This window comes from Syngnathus leptorhynchus, chromosome 2 (genome assembly GCF_054491065.1).
Source record: "Syngnathus leptorhynchus isolate UIUO chromosome 2, UIUO_Slep, whole genome shotgun sequence".
In the NCBI taxonomy this organism is placed as follows: Eukaryota; Metazoa; Chordata; class Actinopteri; order Syngnathiformes; family Syngnathidae; genus Syngnathus; species Syngnathus leptorhynchus.
Window position 1 is genome coordinate 19,596,904 of NC_141196.1, and position 23,108 is coordinate 19,620,011.

Sequence of the window (23,108 nt, forward strand, 5' to 3'; positions counted from 1 at the left end):
GAAGCGCAAGATGTCAACAAATAGAATTCCATAATTAGGCATGGCTTGGCTTTGGGACTATAGTACCGTCAGAAATAATGGTAGGCTCCTACGGCATTTTAGTGGATATTCTAAGATCTAATATACCTTTATGAAACAATTTTCCGATCCTGTAATTCCACGAGGCAACGTTTGGGGGCGACAGAACAAACTGCCATGTCCTCATAAAAATAATGTTGAAATGAGTCAACACAGAAGTCACAGGTTTTTATTACACAGTTTAATCAACACACAAAGCTCAACGAGCCTCTCAGGTAATTCAATATACAGAGGTTTTGTGCAAGAAGAGTGGGTTCTCCTCGCACTCAGAGCCCAAGCCAGTCCCAGAGCGATTTAGGATGTTAGCCTCTAAATTTAACAAAAACCAAACAACAAAAAGAAAATAAGCAACCTAAAGAGTTATCGGGCGAGGGTAAAAACACAGGTTGAACTAGAAAGAAAAAAAAATAATCTTAAATACCCGGTACAGTTGTCCGTGTGTGTGTGTACATTATGAGTCAACATGGGTGTTGTGTCATGTATTTAATACAGAGTGTCCTTGGACTCAGTCAGTCTGCTTTCATGACAAATGAGAATCAAAAAAGGAAACGAAAATGAAACAAAGGATGGCGAGTGTGAAAATTCCCCCAATTTTGAGTTCCCCTCCACCCACCCCCAAAGATGTGAAAAATAAACAGGTCCCTTCAAATGTTTAGATGCTCAAAGGAATGCCTCAAGTAACTGACTATCTGGGATGGGCAGAAAAGGGGGAACCAAACCTGCAAGGAAACTAAAAAGGCAGTACAGATGTGAGCAATAAAAGCATGGGTCACTGAAAAAGAGGCGCTTATTACCATTGCAAGGTTGATGTTAGTTTGTGGTCAGGAGGGCATGTCAAGTGGTTGGGGAGGCAAGACAGAAAGAGATGAAGACATACGAGGGGGGGGGGGGGTGGAGGAGAAACAACACATGGGAGGGGCAGAGGTACTCTGGTGATGGGGAGGCGTGGCTCAATGAAAGCACTCCAATGGAAACCAGCGAGATCTTATTTTAAACATTTCTTTTGTTTGTATGTGGGTTTTTTGTTTGTTTTCTCTTTAAATCTCAAGCTTCCCAAACTTTTGTCATAGAACTGGTTGGCAATGATTTTGCTCCACCAACACTACATTGCATACTTTTGTGTCCATTCCCGGGCTATTTTGTTGTACCTGAAACAGACACATTGACAAAGCATTAGAAATAGGCTATGCACGACGACAAAAAGTTGAGGAGACCAACTTCAAAATAAACCTTCACTAGTTTACCAAATAACGCATGGACATCAATGCTTTTTATTTTGAAGTTATGCCGGGCAGGGTGTGCATATAATTTCCTTGCATACTTCACACTCAACGAAACCAAAATGCCGAGAAAACATACTTTTCCCTGTCCGTCTTGTAGATACGGGCGATCTCTGGTACTAAGGGGTCATCCGGGTTTGGGTCACACAGAAGAGAGCAGATGGACAGGAGAACTGTGAAGGACATGTTAAAGGTTCATAAAACAGCAGTTGAATTAGAAGTCAAATAAAATCATGTCACTTCACATATTGTGCAGGCAACTTTATATCATTCTTTAACATCATATTTGTGAGGCAATTAGATGAGACGGCACCACAGAGAGGGACATACGTTTAAAGCATCCGTGACCCTATTTTACACATGCAAGTCAAAATGAAAATAAAATCTCGCAGATAATATGCACCCTTGTGTACAACCCCTTAAATCAAACTTAAAAGGTCATTTATTTTCTGTACCTGTGTACCCTCATTATTATCATGTCATGTTATGGTTTTAATGATCGCCTGGTATCTTTGTAATCTCAATTTTCTAAAATACTTGGAAAACCTATTTAGAAAGACTTAATGCTTTTGTTGAAAATGATAGTCTCCTAAATGACCACCAGTATGGCTTTAGAAACGAACCATCATCTCTGGCAGCGATGGAATTTCTTGAAAATGCAGCTGTGCCAGCAGATAAAATGGTGTGGATGTATTGATTGATTTATGCAAAGCATTTGATCATTGATTACTCATCACTCCTGCAGAAATGTCAACAATGTGGTATAAGAGATGTTGCATTTAAATTGATAAAAAGTTGTTGAAATAATAGGTTTCAATCTGTCAAAATAAAGAATACTGAATCACGTCTGAGAAGAGTCACGTGGGGGGTTCGGTATTGAATTTAAGTTATTTAAAATTGATCGAAATTATATTTGTACTTCCTCAAATATCTTGAAATGCGTGGTTTGTTGATAATACAAATTAAATTTTCTCAGGGGATAACTTGAAACAAATAATAAAAACGGTAGAATGTGTGAAAAAAAATGCTTGATTTGAATAAGTTGTCATTAAAAGAAAATGAAGTGGAAGTGCAACCAAGGGGAGCAGTTTACTAGAAGTTCCTCGCACATTTGTTCCCCCATGATAGAAGTCTGGAAAAAAAGTGGATACGGGCTGATCGCTACTAGTGGCCGGCAACGTACAGTACAGTGTCAGGATAATGAAGTCTTTTTAGGGCTTTTGATTAGCAATTGAGCGTTATTTCAGGATGCCATTGTCTGGTTGACGTTGGTGGCAACAGTGTGTGAAACGTTGCAACTACAGTGCCTGAAAAACCAAGTCAAGTCAGTCATTATGCTGCAAAAGGCTTCAAAATAAAAGCATCGAAAGGCACTAATATGGCCGGAAAGATTTTATTTTGAGGTTGGCCTCAGCGAGTTGAACGCGTGTCTCGTCATGGATAACATGAGCAATTTTGTTGCTGCTGACTTCACTTCTTCCTGACGGTATATATACACAAATGTAGGAAGAAGGAGGAGGCAGAAAAACATGCCTTGAGGGTTTTATTTGTTTATGACTCATTTCACCCCTACAATAAACGAAGTTCAGTGACTTCTCTCTGTACTCCTTTCACTACAAGTGTCAATACGCAGACGCCGGAGATGCCCATTGATTCACGGTGAGTAGCGAGGATTGTCTTATGTAACTACGTTACATTAGACACTAAATAACATTGTCATAAAAGTATGTCTTTTAAGCAAATAAATAACTACTCAGTACTGCCTAGGCACTGATAAATGTCAAAACAAAGTGTAAAAATTTTGTTTCATAATCACACCCAAATGTCAAAACAAAGTGTAACAATTTTGTTTCATAATCACACCCAAGCATAAAACTCCACCAGAGTTAAGGATACTTTTTAGGGGAAAAAGGTGCATCATTCAGAGAATTTTATGTTAGTTACGGTTTTAACTTCCACATGTATGAAGACTCAACGCACGCACGCACACAGACAAAATACTAAACCACGAATGATGAGAGAAAGCCTTGCATTAATCATAACTGGCATCATTGGCCACAGATTACCCAAAGGTTCCCCAACAAATATCCTCCCTTTGATTAAAAGTTCATACACTGTTATTATAGTTGATGAAAGCTAAGGGAAAAAACAAAAGCGGAAAAAAATAAATACATTAACAAGTGTTTAAAAAAAAAAATAAAAAAAAAATAAATAAATGAAAAGACACTGTGTTAAAACTATAACTACATTGAGAATGCCCTTTTAGTCTTTGTAACTTCATTGACTATACAAGCTTTTAAGGTTGCTTTTCAATGCATGTTTCGTGGCTCGGCTGATTTTACAACGGCCATGAGGCATTCTGAGGTTCAAACTGTCAAAACAGAATTGCAGTTTAATGTAGTATGTGTTGTCTCAATGCAACAACGCTGGGAAATACAGCAGAAACTTATCAGGAGACATCTGGCGCCCTTCAATTTGCATGATGTGTTTGATATCACTCCTCTTTTGTCAATCAGGCCTTAACCCTAACACTGAACTCAAAAAACCTTTTGAAAATCATAAACACTTAGCTAAGAAATGATTACTTGACACAGGCCAAAATGATTTGGGTAGACTAATCATAGAAATTGATATGAAAGGCGATGACTGACATCCAACATCCTCATAACCCTGATCCCTACTGTGCATTATGCCCAACTGTGTGTCTTAGCAGTCAGAATGAGAAGATATCTAGGCTAGTAAGACTGCTTTGTTCGGTTCATAAAAAATCTTGGACGTGTTCTTTGAGAGTCTGAAGGCCAGCATGAAACCGCCTACCTTTGGAGATGGTGAGAGCCGGAGACCACTGTGATCGCAGGATGTCAAGACAAATGCTGCCGTTGCTGTTGATATTTGGATGGTAGATTCTTGTGGTAAATGCAACCTAAAAAAGACAGACCGAAGCGGGTCAATGTGGGGCAAAAGCGACACAGACAAGCTACAGAAAATTCTTGACTTATGCAATTTGCTGCTGCTGTGTTCCTCTCTTACGTACCTTTGGTGGTTTGAAGGGGTAGTCTGTGGGGAAGTGTATGGTCAAGAAGAAAACCCCGCCTTGATAAGGACTGTCATTCTAATGCAGGACACAAAGGTTTGGCGTGAAACAAACTCAAAGAAGCTATAATGACGACAAACCAAGAAGCAAATGGAGCTGTCAAGTTGAAAGAAAGCTCTGAGGTGAATACTTACAGGTCCCATTATTGTGGCTTGCCAATGAAAACCTGAAACCACAGGAATTGATTAGGAGAGCACAGTCGTTGGGGTTTATTTCGTTATTTCTTTAATTTTGACACAAATGTACATCAAAAGTATTGCTTTGGGAAATATATTTATTTATTTATTTAGGTGCTAATTGATGAATATTTGCATGTTCCTTCAACATTTGTACATGTAATATTTTAACATGGCAATGGAGGTCTACCAGTGAGTTACTTGTAACGTCACAAGAGACCACGACTGTGTGTGATGCGAGTCACCCCGCTCACACTTTGTTTGACCTACTGCCCTCTGGGAAGAGGTACAGAAGCCTGGGCTCCCGCACCACCAGACTCACCAACAGCTTCATACTCCAGGCTTTTAGGATCTTGAACTCTCTCTCCCCCCTCCACCCTCAGCTGCAGAACGCCCTGGCCTTTTGGCCTGCTCCTCCTGTATCTTTGCGCTATATTCTGACTGTCTGTATGCACACTTGCTCCATTTTTGCTCCTCTCATTTATTTATTTATTTATTTATTTATTTATTTATTTATCTGTCTTATTTATTAATTGTATGTGCCTTCTTGTTTTTACTTTTTGTGTTGTTTACTTAAATGTTAAATGCCATATGTCTTGTCACCATGGGATAGTGGGAAACGAAATTTCGATCTCTGTGTGTCTTGGCATGTGAAGAAATTGACAAGAAAGCAGACTTTGACGATACCAACATTTTGGAAACAGCGCTAAATATTACTGGTCGTGTTTAAGTAAAATTGATGATTTTTTTTTATTTTAGTTTTTGTATTGTGTCTTATGTGATTGTAGTGTACCTACAGTGGGTGAGGGTAAGTACTTTTATTTAGTTAGGAGACCAAAGGGGGGAAAAAACCCAATGAATTAATGACTTGAGAGAAACAACAAATAACTTATTATCACTATACAAACACATTACGGAACTTTTATTTCAAATAATATATATATTTTGAAGATTCTTAGGGAGCACAATTTCAACCCAGTGTGTCAACAGCTGAATTATACTGATTAGGCATGGACTCATTGGTATGCTGTCGTGGCGCTTAGCTTCCGCTCAGTCTCTCCCAAAGGCTGTCAGTTTGTGAACTATTGCCCCTTTTCCCAATGAACAAATGGGCTCAGCTCAAATCTGCTTGGCTGCAATAGCCCAACCTCGAAAAAAAATTCTAATACAACGCCTGACAAGAAAAAGAAAAAAAAACCCATCTATGTCAATGTCTGTGATTAAACTGTAAGAAAGTGCCTTAAGGAAGTGAGATTTGCATACAGAAAAAAGTCAAACAAAAGCCATCATTAAAACCTAAACAGAAAAGAAAGAAAAAAAGAAGCCCTACAGAAACACAATCGTGAGAAAGTCATATTCTGTGAAGAATGGTGAATCTGCATTGGGCAAGGCAATGATGCTGGAACTTGAGTTTGTTCCTATTCCAATGAGATTTAGGAAGACAACTGCCCAAAGAAAACATGCAAATTTCCACAGTCATTGATGATAGTTGCATGTCAGGTAAAGGCACTGGGGAGATGATGGCAGTCATTATGTCTTCGATAAACGTATTTATAAAAAAAAAAAAAAAAAAAAAAAAAAAGAAGAAAGAAACTGCCAAAGGCTAACACATTATTATCATTATTATTATATATTAAATTAAAAAAAAATATCATCTGTAGTCTGGCAGTACAAATCTTGTGCCAACGTCGATACCAAGGATAAAGTTTGAATCCCATTCTGCTGCAATTTGACTTGACAGGCAGCTGTTCGGATTTTGGTGGCTCAAGTACATAAAAAATTTAATAAAAAAAATATAATGGCAAAGGACTCTATGCCAACACTCAACTGCAAATATTGTGGTAAAAAAATCACAGGCCGACTGACTATTTGAACATTTTGTTACATTTTTCAACACATTATCCACTCGTCAATGCAGCACTATTGTTACTTTAAAGTTACTTCATTTTTAAAAATGGACGACGTTTGTTTCTGGGCTTGTATACGCAGTGTATATTCATAGCAATGAATTTGGCATGAACAAGTTAAAGCCTTTGTCTTTGGTTGCAGGTGATGTGGATCACTTTACTTTATTGTACCACTTAACATCATTCTGCGACATTTTAGGCATGTTTTGAACTGAACTTGTGAATAATGCGGTCATTTTGCTTGGAAATAAACAGACCAATTTGATAGAGCCCATATGACAATATTGTATAGTTGAAAGATACAGTATGCTGCGAGTCTTAAATATGATAGATGCCGTTATAATTTAAAAACTTGGGAAACACTATTCAGTCAATGCTTTTTAAGGAAACTCTGTTCATAATAGAATGTATTAAAATCATGATAAACTTACTGTCATCTCCTACTGGACCAGCGGAACATTGGGCTGGGGGATCCCGTGCAAAGTCATTCAATTCCTAACACAAACAAAATAGCAGAAAGGTCAGTCAAGAAGTAAAATTACATGCATTGGAATTCAAGTACAAAACAGTATAGTTAATATATATATATATATATATATATATATATATATATATATATATATATATATATATATATATATATATATATATATATTATTATTATTATTTTTACCAGACACCCACCTATAGATAAAAAAATCTATCCATCCATCGATCTGTGCACAAATTAGTCATAATTCGTTCATTCATTTGACTGATCATGGCAAACTAATAATGAATTTAGAACTTGCGGACTCCAATGAGATGGTGTGACGTCACCGAAACGCCATCCCGTAAAGACAAAATAGCATGTTGGAACGTTTATAATTCTCATTCGACAATAATCAAAGTCACTTGATCTACCCTCGCGCAATTTATCCGGAAAAGGCGTTTTGAGAAATGATGAAATCGAATGAAGAACAGTTTAAAAATAAAAATGTAATGAGCACCTTTTTGGTATGTAAAAATTTTTGCATTAAAGTGTAAGGAGTAGGAGTACAAACTAGGCTGGACAACGACGACTCCACTTAAGGTAATGAAGTATTTTTACTTTGCTACTTGACACCTCTGCAGACCAGCTTGTGGGGGAAATGGCAGTTGAGGCGAAAACCTGCTTCCTGCTAAGAAATCACGCTTCCTACTAATGTAGAGGGCAGGATGACAAAAGTGGACAGTGACAACATACATGTTGTATGTTTACATTCTTTCTGAATGTTCTGTCGCTTCAGACGACGTGGCAATGATTGGATGCAGTCAACAAAGCCCAGCTAGACTTTTTCTTGAATTACTTCACTCCTAACCTGTCACGCACTGGCCAGTGTATGGCAAGGGATCATGGAGATTTAAATTATTTTAACCTAAAACTAACATATCAGATTCAGGCAAGTGGCCATCAATACATAGCTGCATGTTTGATGTTTTTAACAACTCAATCCGTCTCAAAATGACAAAAGAATTCAATGAGTGATAATGGAACGAGCAAAACACAAAAAAGATCCGTTCTATATCTATGGCCCTGGCAACTGGCGCCTAAGAATAGGCATGTAAGCTAACCCATCCTGTTTCACGCCACTATTTGCAACACTAGCGTGTGCAAGAACTAGCCTAGATTCTACCACTGGCCACAATGTAATGTGAGATTATGTAATAATGTGATTCTACTTAAGGTAAGCCTTTTGGGGAAGACAAAAAAACATTCCGTGGTTAGAACAAAACGGCAACAATCTGTGTACATTTTTAAATAAATAAAAAAATTGGCTTATTGAAACATCTTGAGCAATGTAAGATGTGGATCAAACTTTAAGTCTATATATTTTCAAAATAATAAAGACTAGATAGAGTTCTTGCAAGAGCTTCCAATCGGGAATTCAAATGGAGCTGCAGCTTCGGGATTGAATCCATACTATTGGCTAATACTATTGGTTACCGCGTTGCTGGAAGGATATGGCAGGTCGTGACGCGGTGCCGTAATGAATGCCGCGCAAGCAGTCATCTTGGGTTCGCGCGCATGAAAAGTAGGGCAGGCGTTCTCCAGACTTTATGGTTTCTGCATACTCCTGGTGTTGATACATCTATCCAACCATACCGCTTATTCTCACGAGGGTTAGTAGGAGGCAGGGTAATCTGATATGACTACACAACAAAACTAATCGTGATATTTTGGAGTTGAAACACATCGTCGCACAATGGTTAGTATGTATGTTGTTTTAGCATGTGACACAATTATAAGTGTGGGTTCAAGGCTTTTGTTTATGAACTTGGACCAGGAAGTCAAATATATTTGTACTACTCAAGGTTTTAGGAGAGTTCTATCTAAAATGAAAACACTTTGAAAGGAAAGACATTTCACCCAAACCCTAAACTACACAGCCATTTTAAGTATTGTATGTCACAGTGCCAGGTGAGCACAGTGCCTACTGTGAGCAAATTTTATAAGCATGCTGTATGATGTAATCATGGTTGAAACTCGTGAGCATAAACTGTACAGGGACTTGTCGTGTTTGCAATAAATAAGGCATAAATATGACGGAGGCCCTTCACAGGGCTAATGTCATGTTAGTAAGGTACCCTGACATTTATGCATTACGTTAACTTTAGCTCGTTTCGGGTTCTACAAGGCTTTGTACTGGACGTCTGTACTGGAGCCAAGTCCGTGACACAACAATTTCAAATTGTGGTGCTTGCCTTGCGTTTCAGTCGAAAATAAGCACACACTTTCACTGTCTGGGTTTGTTCAAGGTCGCAAATGTTTACAAAATGTTTGCCAGCAGTTTCAGTGATTCTTCTTGTTGCAAGTAAATAAGTTCAAAATCCTCGTGACATGGACGGCATATCGCCTGACAATCGTTGGCGAACATTTCCAACCTTGACCGATCTCTGCTGAGAACGCAACATTCACTACCTTTGAAAACACTCGCAAATGTTTGCCCCCCAGCGGGTTAGGGGCTTTAGAAACAGCTGGTTGGATTGGCACAGTATTCATAAACCTGTATAATTAAGTCATATCGTGTGTGTGTGTGTGTGTGTGTGTGTGTGTGTGTGTGTGTGTGTGTGTGTGTGTGTGTGTATGTGTATGTGTATGTGTATGTGTGTGTGTATGTGTGTGTGTATGTATATATGTATATATGTATATATATATATATATATATATATATATATATAAATATATATATATATATATATATATATAAAAAATGTATGTCCAGGCATCAAAGTACAAATGCAATAAGTGCCAAAGCGCCATCACAGCCGTTGTTGTTTAAGGTCCAGCTGGAACACACCTACTTCGCCTTGTAGTCACATAAAATAAGATATTCCATTCTTTGTAAAAAAAAGTATTTATATATATATATTATATTTAGATATATATATATATATATATATATATATATATATATATATATATATATATATATATATATATATATATATATATATATATGGCGGAAACAGCACCAAGAAAAGTGTTAATTCATTCAAATTTGCGTTGTCTGCAAAATGGCAATCGCGTATTGCTTTAATGAATCGACGCCATTATGCAATAGTACTGGTCCAGGTATGGCAGGTAGCGCCCGCGACAAAACAAAGCAGCACTGAGACTATTTAGGGACCGATTGGCAACAACTATGTTATTACAGACACGGTCCACCTCACCTAGTAGCTGGTGCAACTGTACAAACGTTAGCTTGATGTCACTGTTAGCGAGCGCAAATGCTACATATTTTATACCTTATAAGATGTATGGTGGGCGAGTTAACACTAGTTCGACAACGACCAGCTAATATTATCCAAGAAACGGTATGTCGTTGTCCTGCGGCTCGCCCGCTGTCACTCCCGCAACATCAACCGAACGACGCGTGGGGCCTGCTAACATCATTTCCAGCTTTCCCACGGTCGACTTCTGTGTCGAAGGCAAAACAAACAAAACTACAATCAGCCCCCACCCGAGTCCCGATATGACCACGTAAAATACCATTCAAGGTTGCGCATTGTCATATTAATGCGATGACAACAGCATAAGCAGAAGCTACATTAGCTGACATCCGTCCTCGCGTCCGGACTGTCATGGTAGCAAACGAAAAAGATGAATTCTTATTTGACATTACAATCGGGTTATTCACCAAACGATCAAAATGTCCGATTTTGACAAGATCAAACCAAGCGGAAGGGAGTCATTGTTAATTTAGCTCACTTTAGCATAGCGGCTAGGTGAACAACTGTCAGATGTAGCGGCGAGTGGAGTCACTCCGATTAACAATAAAAAAAAATAAAGATAGCTAGCATCATATTCGTGTGGGAGATTTATCAAAGGGATACGATTCACGACGAGCACCATTATTATCGAATACAATCAAGTTTCACCTTCGCGATAATTTGTTAGCTTAGCTTCATCAGAGCAAGCATTAGTTTAACATCATCGTTAGCCAAGCACCGGGTCGCTTAAGATAAGAAGGGAGAATGCCGACCGAGTGTTGTTCACACAGAAACACCAATACGTCTTAAAACAGTCTGACATATGGGCATTAAACACGTTTGAATTATGCCAATAAAACATAACCAACCACGGGAAACGGCGACTTGAGTTAAAGCGATGTGGCCCGTTAAGAGACACAGACAAGGGGGCGCATTGCTCCAGCCTCAAACTGTCGTAGCTCGCTGGCTGACTGGTTGGACGTAGTTATCTGCCAAGTAAAGGCCAGTCGCGAGATATTGTGATAATACGAGAGATATTGTGCGCAGCGTAATAAAGCCAAAATGACGGCCAGCTAACAGACAGGATCGGAGTAAAATCTCCAACATAACTGCGAAATCCAGGGCCTCTGCGCTCACTTCCTTACCTTGTGGATTCTTTTCAGAGCCATTGTTGTGCTAGCGCTTCTGCCAGGCAAAACGTGCGGTTAAAATGGCGATTGATATCAGTCCGTGGAAAAGAAACCGACGTAATTATCATAGAACACGACTAGAGTAGACTTAAATGATCGTAGATCGCTACTACAACAAGCTGCCTACAGATTTCCGAATCGAAAATAAACGATAGCAGGAGCAGACCCGCGGTCCTTCCTCCTACTGCAGCAGCTACCAAATCACAGCGGGCCTGTGCCCACACAACAGGAACAATGGCAGAACATCCGCCCGCGCCCCTTCAAAATAATACATTGGTCTCTCGATTCACTTGTTTGGCACATTTAGGGGCCGACGGTAGTCAGCCTAGCTTTTTCTCTGCGAATGCGAGTGAGTGTCAATTTATTCATTTCTACACGACTAGATGTTTTAAGTGACCTTTGACCATTTATAGTGATGGAGAAATACTGTACAGTGAGACTTCAGATAGGCAGACGAGTCATGATAAATTGCGTTTGGACATCAACAGGAAGATTTGCTGATCCAAAAGTACTGCTCAGTGTCTTATTTTGTCAATTTTGGACCAATAGACAAGGCTGTGCACAATAGACTTAAAAATAAACCATCCTTGAATCATATTGCACCCCATGTACTGAAGGTTGATACATTGATGGATGGCTGAGAATATTGTCATTTGTCATTTTCACATGTCTTGAGTGTTGTTAGTCACCTAAATGTTGAACAGAGACTGTGATGTAACGAAGTCAAATTCCATGTTTGGCACGCTCAAACATGGCGAATAAATTCTTCTTGAATCTCAAAGGTTTCCTTAAAGAGATGCAGACCAGATGTTTTTTTTGATTTGGTGTTTTCACTTCACTGAGTGTTATATTAGGGTCCAGCTGGAACATGCCTATTTTTGCTTTGTAGTCAAATCAAATAAGACATTCCTTTATTTGTAAGATACAAAAGGTTTTTCTACACCCCCTTTTCTAAGCAATCATCAACCCTAATCATATTGAAAAAAATTCTTGCACGCCGTCGGAGCTTGTTGCACTGTTGGTGTTTGTAACAAGCAGGAAAAAAATCTGTGACCACAAGAGCATCGTTTTTAAACTGGCTTTCCCAGACAAACACAGTATTGTTGTGACACTCCAATATATATAGATGTTTTTTACCGGTGGAGAAAATGAGCCGTGCATGAACGTCACGTTGTTCAATCAACAAAACACAATGTATGAATTCACAACAAATTACCTACCTGCAAATTAGTGTGACCTCTGCTGTTGTCTTTGCGAGCACGGTTCAGATATGCGTCATCATGAATTTACACGATAAGTCAGGTGTGTTCGGATGTCCGCAATGGAGGCTCTGCCGAACCCCTGAGACCGACTCTTCGATCGAATCCAGATTAAGAACAACTGCTCTAAACGTTCCTACAAGTAAACTAAGAGGCTCGTTGGGGTCCCCCTGGCCACTGGATGAGGCCCAAAAATCATGAGCATTTTATTAACAAATTAAAAATAATAAAGAAATGATAGAGGTGACCAACATCCAAATTGTGTACAAGTGCAACATTTGTATTAATAGTAGTGCAGCAGAGGTGACACCAAGGTTGGGAAGGGGTTGCCCAAATTAATACATTACACAGTATGTACTTTTTTAAAATGTATTTATCCATCCATTTTCCATACCACTTGTCCCCACACCCTATCAAGCATGTTTTTGGGATGTGGGAGGAAACCAAAGTGCCCAAAGAAAAGGGGAGAACATGCAAACTGCCCACAGGGAGGGAGAGGTGGCATCGAACCCGCACCTCCCCTAACTGCGAGGCGGACGCGCTAACCGTGCCACCCCAAATGTATTTATTTATTTATTCATTTATTTATTTATTTATTTATTTATTATATAACAAAAATGGAATCAACATTCCTACTTCCTCTTTTTTTTTTTTTTTTTTTTATACACAAGTGTGCTCTTTTGGCCAACCCTCCCTATTCAGGCGAAAGATTCCTGAATTCAACATTATCTTCCGCGTAACTCCCGATCAATCACTATGCCCTTAAATCTGCAGATTTTTTCAATGCAAAACAATCCATTTTATTTGCGCTTTTAGTTTCCATTGTGGGGAATATGACGCAACACGACTCCTCTTCGTCGAGAGGGGAGACCAGACTGCTCACTCGTACGCGCTGTAAACCAACACACCCTTAGACGCAGCCATGTCAAAATTTTAAAGTAATGCCAGATGTAATGAAATCCTCTATGATTTTTTTTCAAATGTAATGGACTATGGTGACCTGCAGACTTTCGGAAAAAATCAATGCCGCCCCTTGTTGCTATGGAAACCCGGCAGCGCTGTCCTGGTGGTGCTCAAGATCTACAATGAAGTGTATATTTATACACCATGTTATTTATTATTTTTCAGGAAGATGGTGGAACAATAAGTGACACGCACATTCATTTGATGTGCAATAAATACTGTCTTGTAAATGCATTGCGGTGCAACATTTTATATATATATATATATATATATATATATATATATATATATATATATATATATATATATATATATATATATATATATATATATCTTCTCCAAAGAGGGGAAAAACAATTCACAAAACCCCAAACCCAGTGTGTGTGTGTGTGTGTTTATCTCCTGCAGGCACAGTGTGCTTGAAGGTCCAGTGTGTGTGTGTGTGTGTGTGTGTGTGTGTGTGTGTGTGTGTGTGTGTGTGTGTGTGTGTGTGTATATATATATATATATATATATATATATATATATATATATATATATATATATATATATATATATATATATATATATATATATATATATGGCAAAACAACTTGGAAACCTGTGATGAACTCTTATTTTAGATTATTAAATTTGATTTTATATGATTTTATATATATTTTGATTTTATAGATATTATTAGATTATTTTAGATTATTAAAACACAGGCGTCCGACCTTTGTGAGGGGAAACCCTGTACTGTCGCGTAAACCTCCACAGGATGGCAGTAATTGTCCGAGTGCACGTACTCCCGCTTGAGCGTGAATTTGAGTGGGAGTTCCTTCTCTCGCCATACCGACCAGCAGCTCATCATTTGCTTTGCGGGGGCGTCATTGAGCGGTAGAGCCTGGGTTTCTTCTTGTTGGCAAGAACCTGCAGTCAACTCCACTCTCACCCATCTCTCATCTTCACCAAAACAAGTCCGGGATTCAAGCATGCGTCCGCAACAGCTGCGAGTTCGTCTCCCCGACCCCCAAATGTCAGCCACAACAGCTGATTTCCCCCGAACGACAGAGGACGGAGATTCCGCCGAGTGATGCCACTGCGACAGCCCACATCTGCAGCAAAAAAGACCAGACAAGACCACAGTGTGTGACAGAAGATCATAAACCCCCTTGCACACACAGTCCCCCCTCGCTTCCGACCCCTAGGATGTCCGGCAGCAACGCAAGACTCGCGGAGCGGCTGATCAAATGTAGGCAATGATGCACGGCCAGTGACGGCAAATGTACATTGTGCGCACACCGATTCAGCGCTCGTCGTTTCTTTCTCATATGTAGCACGCTGTCTCTTGTTCATCTCTGCTTGTTATCGTAGCACCTATCACTCAATAAAGTGCATGTGCCTGCCTCTCAACCTTTTTGGGAAGGGCGGGAGATGAGAAGTGCTGGGTGGGGAGTTGGAGAGCGAGAGGGGGGGGGGGTATCCGGCTCCAAACGTCACCATCAGGGTCTTCCCCTCGTTATTCTATTAGAATTCACTCCTGAACGAGGCAATACCCCATTTTCCAAAGGGGGAGGAGGGGCCGGTGGTTTTTGCAATGCACGGGCTCCGTGTACGCGCACTACTCCTAGCGGTGGTTGGCTGTTACTGAATAATACTCTCCAGAGTCACCCACGGAGTGATAGAGGGGAGGCACAAGGCAGCGAGTGGGAGAGAGAGATGAGCGTCCTGTTTCAATGAACCGAAAAGCAGTGTGACGATGACAGCGAAAGGCAGACATAAAGGTAAAGGCAAAGACTGTCCTCGCGTGTGTTAAATGTGGCCACGGGGATGATGTTGCGACGAGAAGAGAGAGGAAGGAAAGGATGATGCTGCTACGGGGGGGGCATTTGATAACATTTCTGCTTATTATATACTGTATTTTTAATGTGCACGTCTTGTTTGTGCGTGTGCGCGAGTCTGTTTATTCCAATGGCATGGCCTACATTGGCGTTCTAGTTTTATTTTTAGACACAGTCAGGTGATCGATTGCTTAGAAACGCTAGGTTACCTACAGTAAAAAAGTTTTCCAGCTCAAGTGTGCAGCATCCTTTGGTGTTTTTTTGCGCCTATAAGCTCGACATCCCCAGCGTGGCCCTTTAAATCTCCCCACTGTCCTCTTTTCCTCGAGGCCTGCGCGTTCGAGAGTGGCTGCGTTTGTTGCCGCTGCTCCAGCCTCTTCCTTAGCTTCCCTCATGTTTCCCTGACGGTCAAATGAGAGACAAAATGGAGTGAGAGGATGTGCTGGGCTGCAGATGAGAGCGCCCGTCGCCCGCCGCCAAGATGACGACGGCGATTCGTGCCGCACTAATTGTGTTATTGCATCATTGGATTATGGAATATTTAATGTCTTGATGACAGGAGAGGGTGTGTTTGTGCTTTACGCGTGGTTGGCTATAGGAAGGAGGGCTTTGCACGGATTGTCGTGCGCATGTAACCACCACTACGGCTGACATGTTACACACGCACGCACGCATGCACGCACGCACGCATGCACGCAGCCTCTGTCTCATGCGACGATGCTTGGTCGACCCACTTGTAATAAAGTCACAAGGTCTCTCTCCCGGAAGAAGTTGATCTGACAGCTGGACGCGTCGCTCGGGCATGCCCCGGTATTCCGTGCGTGCGTCGTACTCAGAAGGAGGGGAGCGGGGAGGGGAAAGGCTTGCATTCTTTGCACGTAGACTTTTGGACTATATGAGCATGCACTTCCTCACCGTGTGCGTGAATTTCTACACGGAATATTTGCGCATGTGCACGGGCTTTGCTGGTATAGCATGGATTCCCTGAAATCGTTGATAATCTTGAATGTCCCCCGCCAGCAGCACTGTGGATGAGTAGTTGCCTCGCAGAAAGCTGTTATTCTGTCTTTTTCATTAAGCGGGTGGAACAATCAGTTGCACACACTTTAATTTGATTTGCAATAAATACTGCACAGTAAATGCATTGCAGTGCAAATCATTATTTAGCCTGAACTGCTACTCATTTTATGCGGCAAAATATGCTGGTATATCTGGGTTCCCTGAACTAGCTGATAATATTGAATGCCCCCCCCGCCCGGCCCTTTAGCAGCAGTGTGGATGAGTGGTTGCCTCACAGAAAGAGAGCTTCTGGCAGTGGCGTAATTGATGGTAGGAACTGGGTGGGCTTTTCCGAATATGCCCTTTCTACCTCAATTCTCGCATTTTGGAGACGTTATAACAATCGCATCCCCTTTTAACATTTACTTCTTGTCTTTCCGAGCTCCCGTGAAAGCATCATGAACGGTCAGGGGCAGATGACTGGTCTCACACAAACCACGCACGCACGCACGCACGCACGCACGCACGCACGCACGCACGCACGCACGCACGCACTGAATTTGTACTCTAGAATCATACTTTGCGTCTGTTTTTTTTTTGTCTTTTTTAAATGAAAGTGGAATCTTGGTATTAGTGGATGGAAAAATTAAATGGTGGCAGGTGTGTGCTGACTCACATTAAACACAAGTTTGAATGGTATTGGTTCATTCTAAGCACAGCCACGTCCCCAGTTATAAGGGGGTGTGTACATAATCTCAGTTCTTTTTCTTTATTTTTACTTCTTAAAACAGTTCTCCCAGCTATAAAGGTGATATAGGTCACGTAAATATTTTGAAATGATTTACATTTAACTTATTTCTTTATATCCACAAAACATGACATTTGAACTGCAATGTGTGGACTTGACATCCAGTTTTGACAATTTGTCCTCCCCAACTTGTGAAATAATGGCTACCCTTGGCCACTGGAGGACACGGTATCCATGACTTCCAAAAGCAATTTGAAATACGGACTCATCAAATCATAGCACACTTTTCTACTTTGCATTCGTCCATCTCAGATGAGCTTAGGTATAGACAAGCTGGTGATGTATCTGAGTGTTGTTAATACATATCAGCGCAAAATAATACCAGACTAGCCAGAGAAAATCCATGCAACCACAGGGAGAACATGACACTTCCACACAGAGAAGTTATTGAACATTGTTTAAACAGAGCATGTAAATGATCACTTCGGTCAAACATGGTAGGCAACTTGGTTAGCACATCCGCCTCACAGATCAGAGGTTATGGGTTTGAATCTAGAATTTTGTCTTCTTGTGTAGAGTTTGCATGTTCTGCATGTGGGTTTTCTCCGGGTATTCTGTTTTCTGCCAACATGATATCTGAAGATCAAGAAATGTCTATAGGTGTGTATGTGAGTATGAATAGTTTGTCGATTTGTGCTTTGTGCTTGGCTGGCTACCAGTTTGGGGTCTACCACGCATCACGGAACTCAGGAATGTGTGAAAACAGGACATAATTGCGTACAAAGTAAAGTTCTTGTCTGTACATGAATGACTTAAAAGATGTGTGTCAGTTCAGGGTCAGACTCCAGCATCTAGTGTGGTATCGAAAATGGACGGACAGATAGATGGATGATTGTTTGTTTCCTCCTCTCCTTAACTGAGTCTCCTTCCCACATACCATCATAACTCTCCCTCTGTGTTGTAAACATCTGGGCCACCAGAGCTCAGCTGCCTCCACATCAGAGCAATTGTGCAGCATATACCCTCATGCATTAGTCGTAATAACGCATGCACACCCACACACCCAACACACACACACACACACACACGTACACAACTCCACAAAGCTATTCATCACACCTGGTGAGAATGATTTAATGTGTTTGTGCTGAATGGGGATGGCGACATCAGTCACACAGACAGCACTGTCGGTTAGACTGAGCCGGGTAGTTCCCATATTATGGATTTTAGTGCTGTTTGTCAGATAGAAGTGCGTGGAGATTGAGCCAAAGGACAAAACATACCCACAGGAATGGACAGAAAGTGTGGGGGCGAGGTGAGAGTGCCAGAGAGAGGAGACTGCGTGAAAAGGCCACACAGGAGTCTTGCTGGATGGAGTAAGGCACGGCAAAAAAGATTGATCATTCGCATCTTTGTGAATCACATACCATAAAAATGACCATTTCCCCTGATTGCGCACGTGAGTACCGAGAAATAATATTGCAGAGCCAAATGCTAAGTAGTTCGTAAAGTTGGCTCGTATATAAGCACCATGTTTTGACTCACAGTTCTGTGTTCAATCTCAGTTCCAGTCTTTGGAGCAGTGAGTGGCAAGGCGGAACAACTCGGCGCTGATGAAGCCTGTTGATTGAAAACCAAATCTGTCCTTCTTCATTATGTCTTTAGTTGCAGAAGGATCCTGCTCAAAGCTGCAAAGACTGATGATGCTTTCATAAAATGTGGACATTGCTGTTGAAACTCAACCTGAGCAAGCTTTATCAAATAATAACATCACTCAGTTGTGTCATTTTATGAATACTGCTCTCTAAATACGGGGACCCACCTGTATTGTATCCATTTCTTATCAGTGTAAACAGAATACCCAGTATAAACAAGCTGTTTTATGGCATGGCATTCAAATAAGTGTGGTCACACCGGGCTCTGTTGATGCGATGCCTACAAGAGAGATAAGAAGGCGCTCGGATGGGAGAGAAAACCAAATGGAAATGTTTTATGCCTCCATTGTCTGTGGCAAAGCTACATTTTAGTGGAATGCCCTCCAAAAGACTTTTGTTACAGTGCACATTTTGGTTTGTAAGCACAACAGTAGTTGGCAGTGTGAGTCATAGCTGCATTTCATTTCGCTGTACGGGAGTCGCAGCCGTGGCTGTCTGGCTGTCTGACTCAAGGATCTGGCTTAGCGTGGCACATTGGTAATCTTCAATGATAATCGATCAATTATGAACAAGAAAATAAGTATAAATGAACACACATTTCAGTACAGCTGAAATTGGGAAATTCCGTGAATAGTTTGGAAGAGCAGTCGGTCTTGGCAAAAATGTTTCAAGCTTACGTGACAAAACAAAAATTGTTTCAGGAAACGCCTTCAAGAACATATGAATATTATTTACTTTAATTGTGGCAGGTTTGGTTAATTCTGAACATATTCAAGTTATATGGGAGTGCACACACATGTGCAACCACACTATCTCAGCTTTTTATTTCTAATTTCTCTCTCAAAATGATTTGTACAAAATTCAATTGAGTTGTATTGGCCACATTTATGGTGGAAAACGTTTTTGCAAAGATCTCAATTTTATTCCGTCACAAAAAAAATGCCATTTTAAGAGGTGTGTGTAGACTTTTTGACTCAAAAGTGATTGTTTTAATTTCATTTCTTAGCCATGTCACCCAATTGCCTGGCTACTTATTCCTATAGGCAGAGTTCAAAGGGCTCAATCAAAACTGCCCCATATCCAGAGGTACACATAGAAATTTTAGTCTGATTCTCAAAGGAGCACTAGAGACTGTTGTTTGATGCTAATTTTTGCCCCGAACCCATTGACCTCACTGGAGTAGTATGTATGTACATTAAAGTATATGAGATGAAAATGTTTAGGCATGTATTTTTATCAACCAGCCTTGAAAGACATTTGGACGAACCATTGTAGCTGCTGCACTGGGACACCGAGACACCCATGAACACGATTGCCTCTTTGGCGGACCCTTTCACTCGGCCACCGTAATTGTGTGTCATGGGGCTTCGGGCTCAGCTCAAATAAAATAAGAAAAGCCCAAGAGTACTGCACAGTTCTTTGAATGCATTGAAGACTTTGAAAAAAATATTCATTTCAGTTTATACCAGTACGTTGCAATGTATCAGTTGATCAAAGCTTGCTCATAATTGCACACATGCATGCATGCATTCATGCATACGCAAACCACCATTTCTGGCATAGCTTGGGGCACTCTGGCCATATTTCCTTTTAGTGCAACATGCTGTCCTATTCCCTCATGGTCCCCCCCAAAGCCTTGTGTGAACTGCATTTAGGAGCATAAATCTGTTAGGTTTACATGTTGTCACGTGAAACAGGGGTCACACCTTGACAGGTATGTGTGTGTGCCTCGTGGAGAGGGTGTCAGGGCACTGTCTATTTATAGGGAAGGCACTCCACAGAGAAAGAGAGAGAGGGAAGCAGAGAGTGAGGGAGGTGTCGTCTAATGAGGGCAGGCTGTTATGGGATGAACTGTTGTTTTTGTGTGCGTGTGCGCGTATGTGTGTGAGTGTGTGCGTGAGGATACACAGATGGCTCTCAACGTGTGTAGTGTGCTGAATGACAAACGTAACTTTGCTTGTTTCCTCTACCACAATCATCACCTTCAAATACCCATGGTCCTGTCAGCTGATCTGGGCCAAAGATGGGGAATAAATACACACATGCGTACACACTCACACAAAAACACACTACTAAGAGTCACGTAGTTCCCCCTTCAATTTTCATCCACTCCAGCTTTTGCTCCACTCCCATTTGTAATGGCTTAGTCTCATGCTTTCATCTGCCACTTCTTCCCATTTGATTTTTTTCATGCAGAGGAACAGAATATAGGATTTTGGAAGGTGTGTGTTTGGGTATATATATGAGATGAAGGCAACTTACATGTAATGTCTTTCATTCTGACACTCACTTTTCATTCTGCTCGATATGCACATCCGTCCGTCCATCCGTCCGTCCCACACAGAGATGAATAACCATCCGCACTCCCACTCACACCTAGGGGCAATTTGGAGTGCTCTATTGGCCTACCAAGCATGTTTTTGGGATGCGGGAGGACACTGGAGGAACCGGAGAAAACCCACGCAGGCACGAGATGAACATGCAAACTCCACACTGGGAGGTGGAATCGAACCCGCACCCTCCGAATTGTGAGGCGGACGTGCTAACCAGTGCTTCACCGTGCCACCCATATTAGGCACAATGTTGCACAATTATAACAACCACTTGCGTTTGTACTTGGCATCCATTTGCCTAACACAAAATTTCGAACTAGAACAGATGACAAGACAGTTTCTGTTCTCACTTGTTGTCTCTTCCTGCTGCAGCAGCCCTGCTATTTGCCGATAGTGCTCTGTGACGTTGGAACTAATGAACCCATCCCTCTAATTGATTTGAGCCATTATAAATAGTAGGAAAGTGGATTCTGATCAAATTCTGCTCCAGTTAGGGTATTTGACCAGCTCAAACAAATTTAGAGGCTTTGGTTGAAAGCCGTGTCATGGACTCGTCCTCGCTGCTCTGTGCTGTTTAGATTTTTGGCTGAGCTGGCAGCTTTGTCACTCAGGAGATTCCACACAGTTCAGCTGTGGAGAGTGAATCAGAGGACATACAGAACACAGTCGGACGTATGGATGTATGAATGAGAATATTCACACTCAAGTAGACTCAAGAAGTAGCTCCAAGTCATTTCATTTGTCAATGTGTAAGAGTAGGAGACAAATATCCCCATTTGACAGGGAAATCATCTTTGTTTGTAAAATCCTAAAATATTTGAACACTCATTGGGACTTCAAATCCCATACAGGAGTTGGATAAATGAAGGTTTTGTGGTAATATGTTGTATTCTAAGGCATTTTGTCACAGGCCTTCAACATCATTCTAATGGGAACATTTTGCCATTTTGTACGCACAATGATCAAAATAACTATCAGTATTCTCAGATATGGTTTTCAAAGCAATGTCTTTTCTATCTTTGGTATTAATATCCCTTCTTCACAATTTACAGTCCTCACTTGACCCTATACATCAAAACAATATTGGCTTGACACCATGACCCAAGGACTGTAATAAAGGTTGCCCAAAACAAAGACGAGAGTGAGTCGAGTCACTCATTTCAGGGGTGCAACACTAACATACTTGTTTTGGAAATATGGGAAGCCACTGGAGAAAACTCACTCAAGCGCAAGGATAACCCGACTCCACAAAGGAAGGTATAGATAGACCTTTGAACCTTGATTTTTGAGGCGACGCACTCACCACTAGTGCACCATGTTACACCTTCTAGAAAATATTCCTGCTATAATTCCTGTCAAGTATTTTAACTGCAGCACCTCCAGCCTTTCACAGAGTTGATATGTTTTGCCAACACAATCTGTTGCCGCACCCTGAAGACAGGGACCTGTATTAGGGTTCGTTTCAAGCATTAAATATTGATTTTAAGTCTGTGAATAAAGTATAGTTAGGCTGTCTGCCTGCCTCAAGGACATCTAAGACAAACTAGCCCTTCTTCATGACGGAAAATGTTTTTAGGATGGTTCATAAACTTTACAGACCAGGATCCCCCTGACAAGAAATGTAATATTTTATTGTTTAAGTGCAGCAATGGAATGATTTTGAAGCTGGATGATTTGGTAAAGAACTATTTCACAAAGCGAGCGCAAATAAAACGTGACGGTTCTTTTCCCTCTCGATTGCACAGATAGCAAAGTATAAATGCAGGCTTTGCACCAAGAACAGCGGTCATGGTTGAACGATGGCAGTTAGGAAAATCAAAACGCTTTTGTTAAACTGCTGACTCAACTTGTTTTGATATGCCGCTTTCTGT

The 23,108-nt window shown here is 40.9% G+C and overlaps 2 protein-coding genes across 2 annotated transcripts in view; one reads left to right on the forward strand and one right to left on the reverse strand.

The window, feature by feature from the left end:
* Nucleotides 1-231: 231 nt before the first annotated feature.
* On the reverse strand, nt 232-11,694 carry ube2d2 (ubiquitin-conjugating enzyme E2D 2 (UBC4/5 homolog, yeast)). Its single transcript, XM_085902692.1, has 7 exons — nt 11,413-11,694; nt 6,967-7,030; nt 4,587-4,618; nt 4,393-4,470; nt 4,176-4,281; nt 1,438-1,531; nt 232-1,226 (listed from the first exon to the last, which is right to left on the reverse strand). The coding sequence occupies exons 1-7, from the start codon at nt 11,434-11,436 to the stop codon at nt 1,181-1,183; spliced, it is 444 nt and encodes a 147-aa protein (XP_085758818.1). The 5' UTR covers nt 11,437-11,694; the 3' UTR covers nt 232-1,180.
* A 3,602-nt stretch (nt 11,695-15,296) lies between these two features.
* Nucleotides 15,297-23,108, forward strand: part of LOC147061165 (protein phosphatase 3 catalytic subunit alpha-like) — a 29,440-nt gene continuing 21,628 nt past the window's right edge. Inside the window, exon 1 of the mRNA XM_085906097.1 lies at nt 15,297-15,445. Within this exon, the coding sequence (XP_085762223.1) occupies nt 15,421-15,445 (25 nt within the window). The 5' untranslated portion in view covers nt 15,297-15,420. The remainder of the gene's footprint in view (nt 15,446-23,108) is intronic.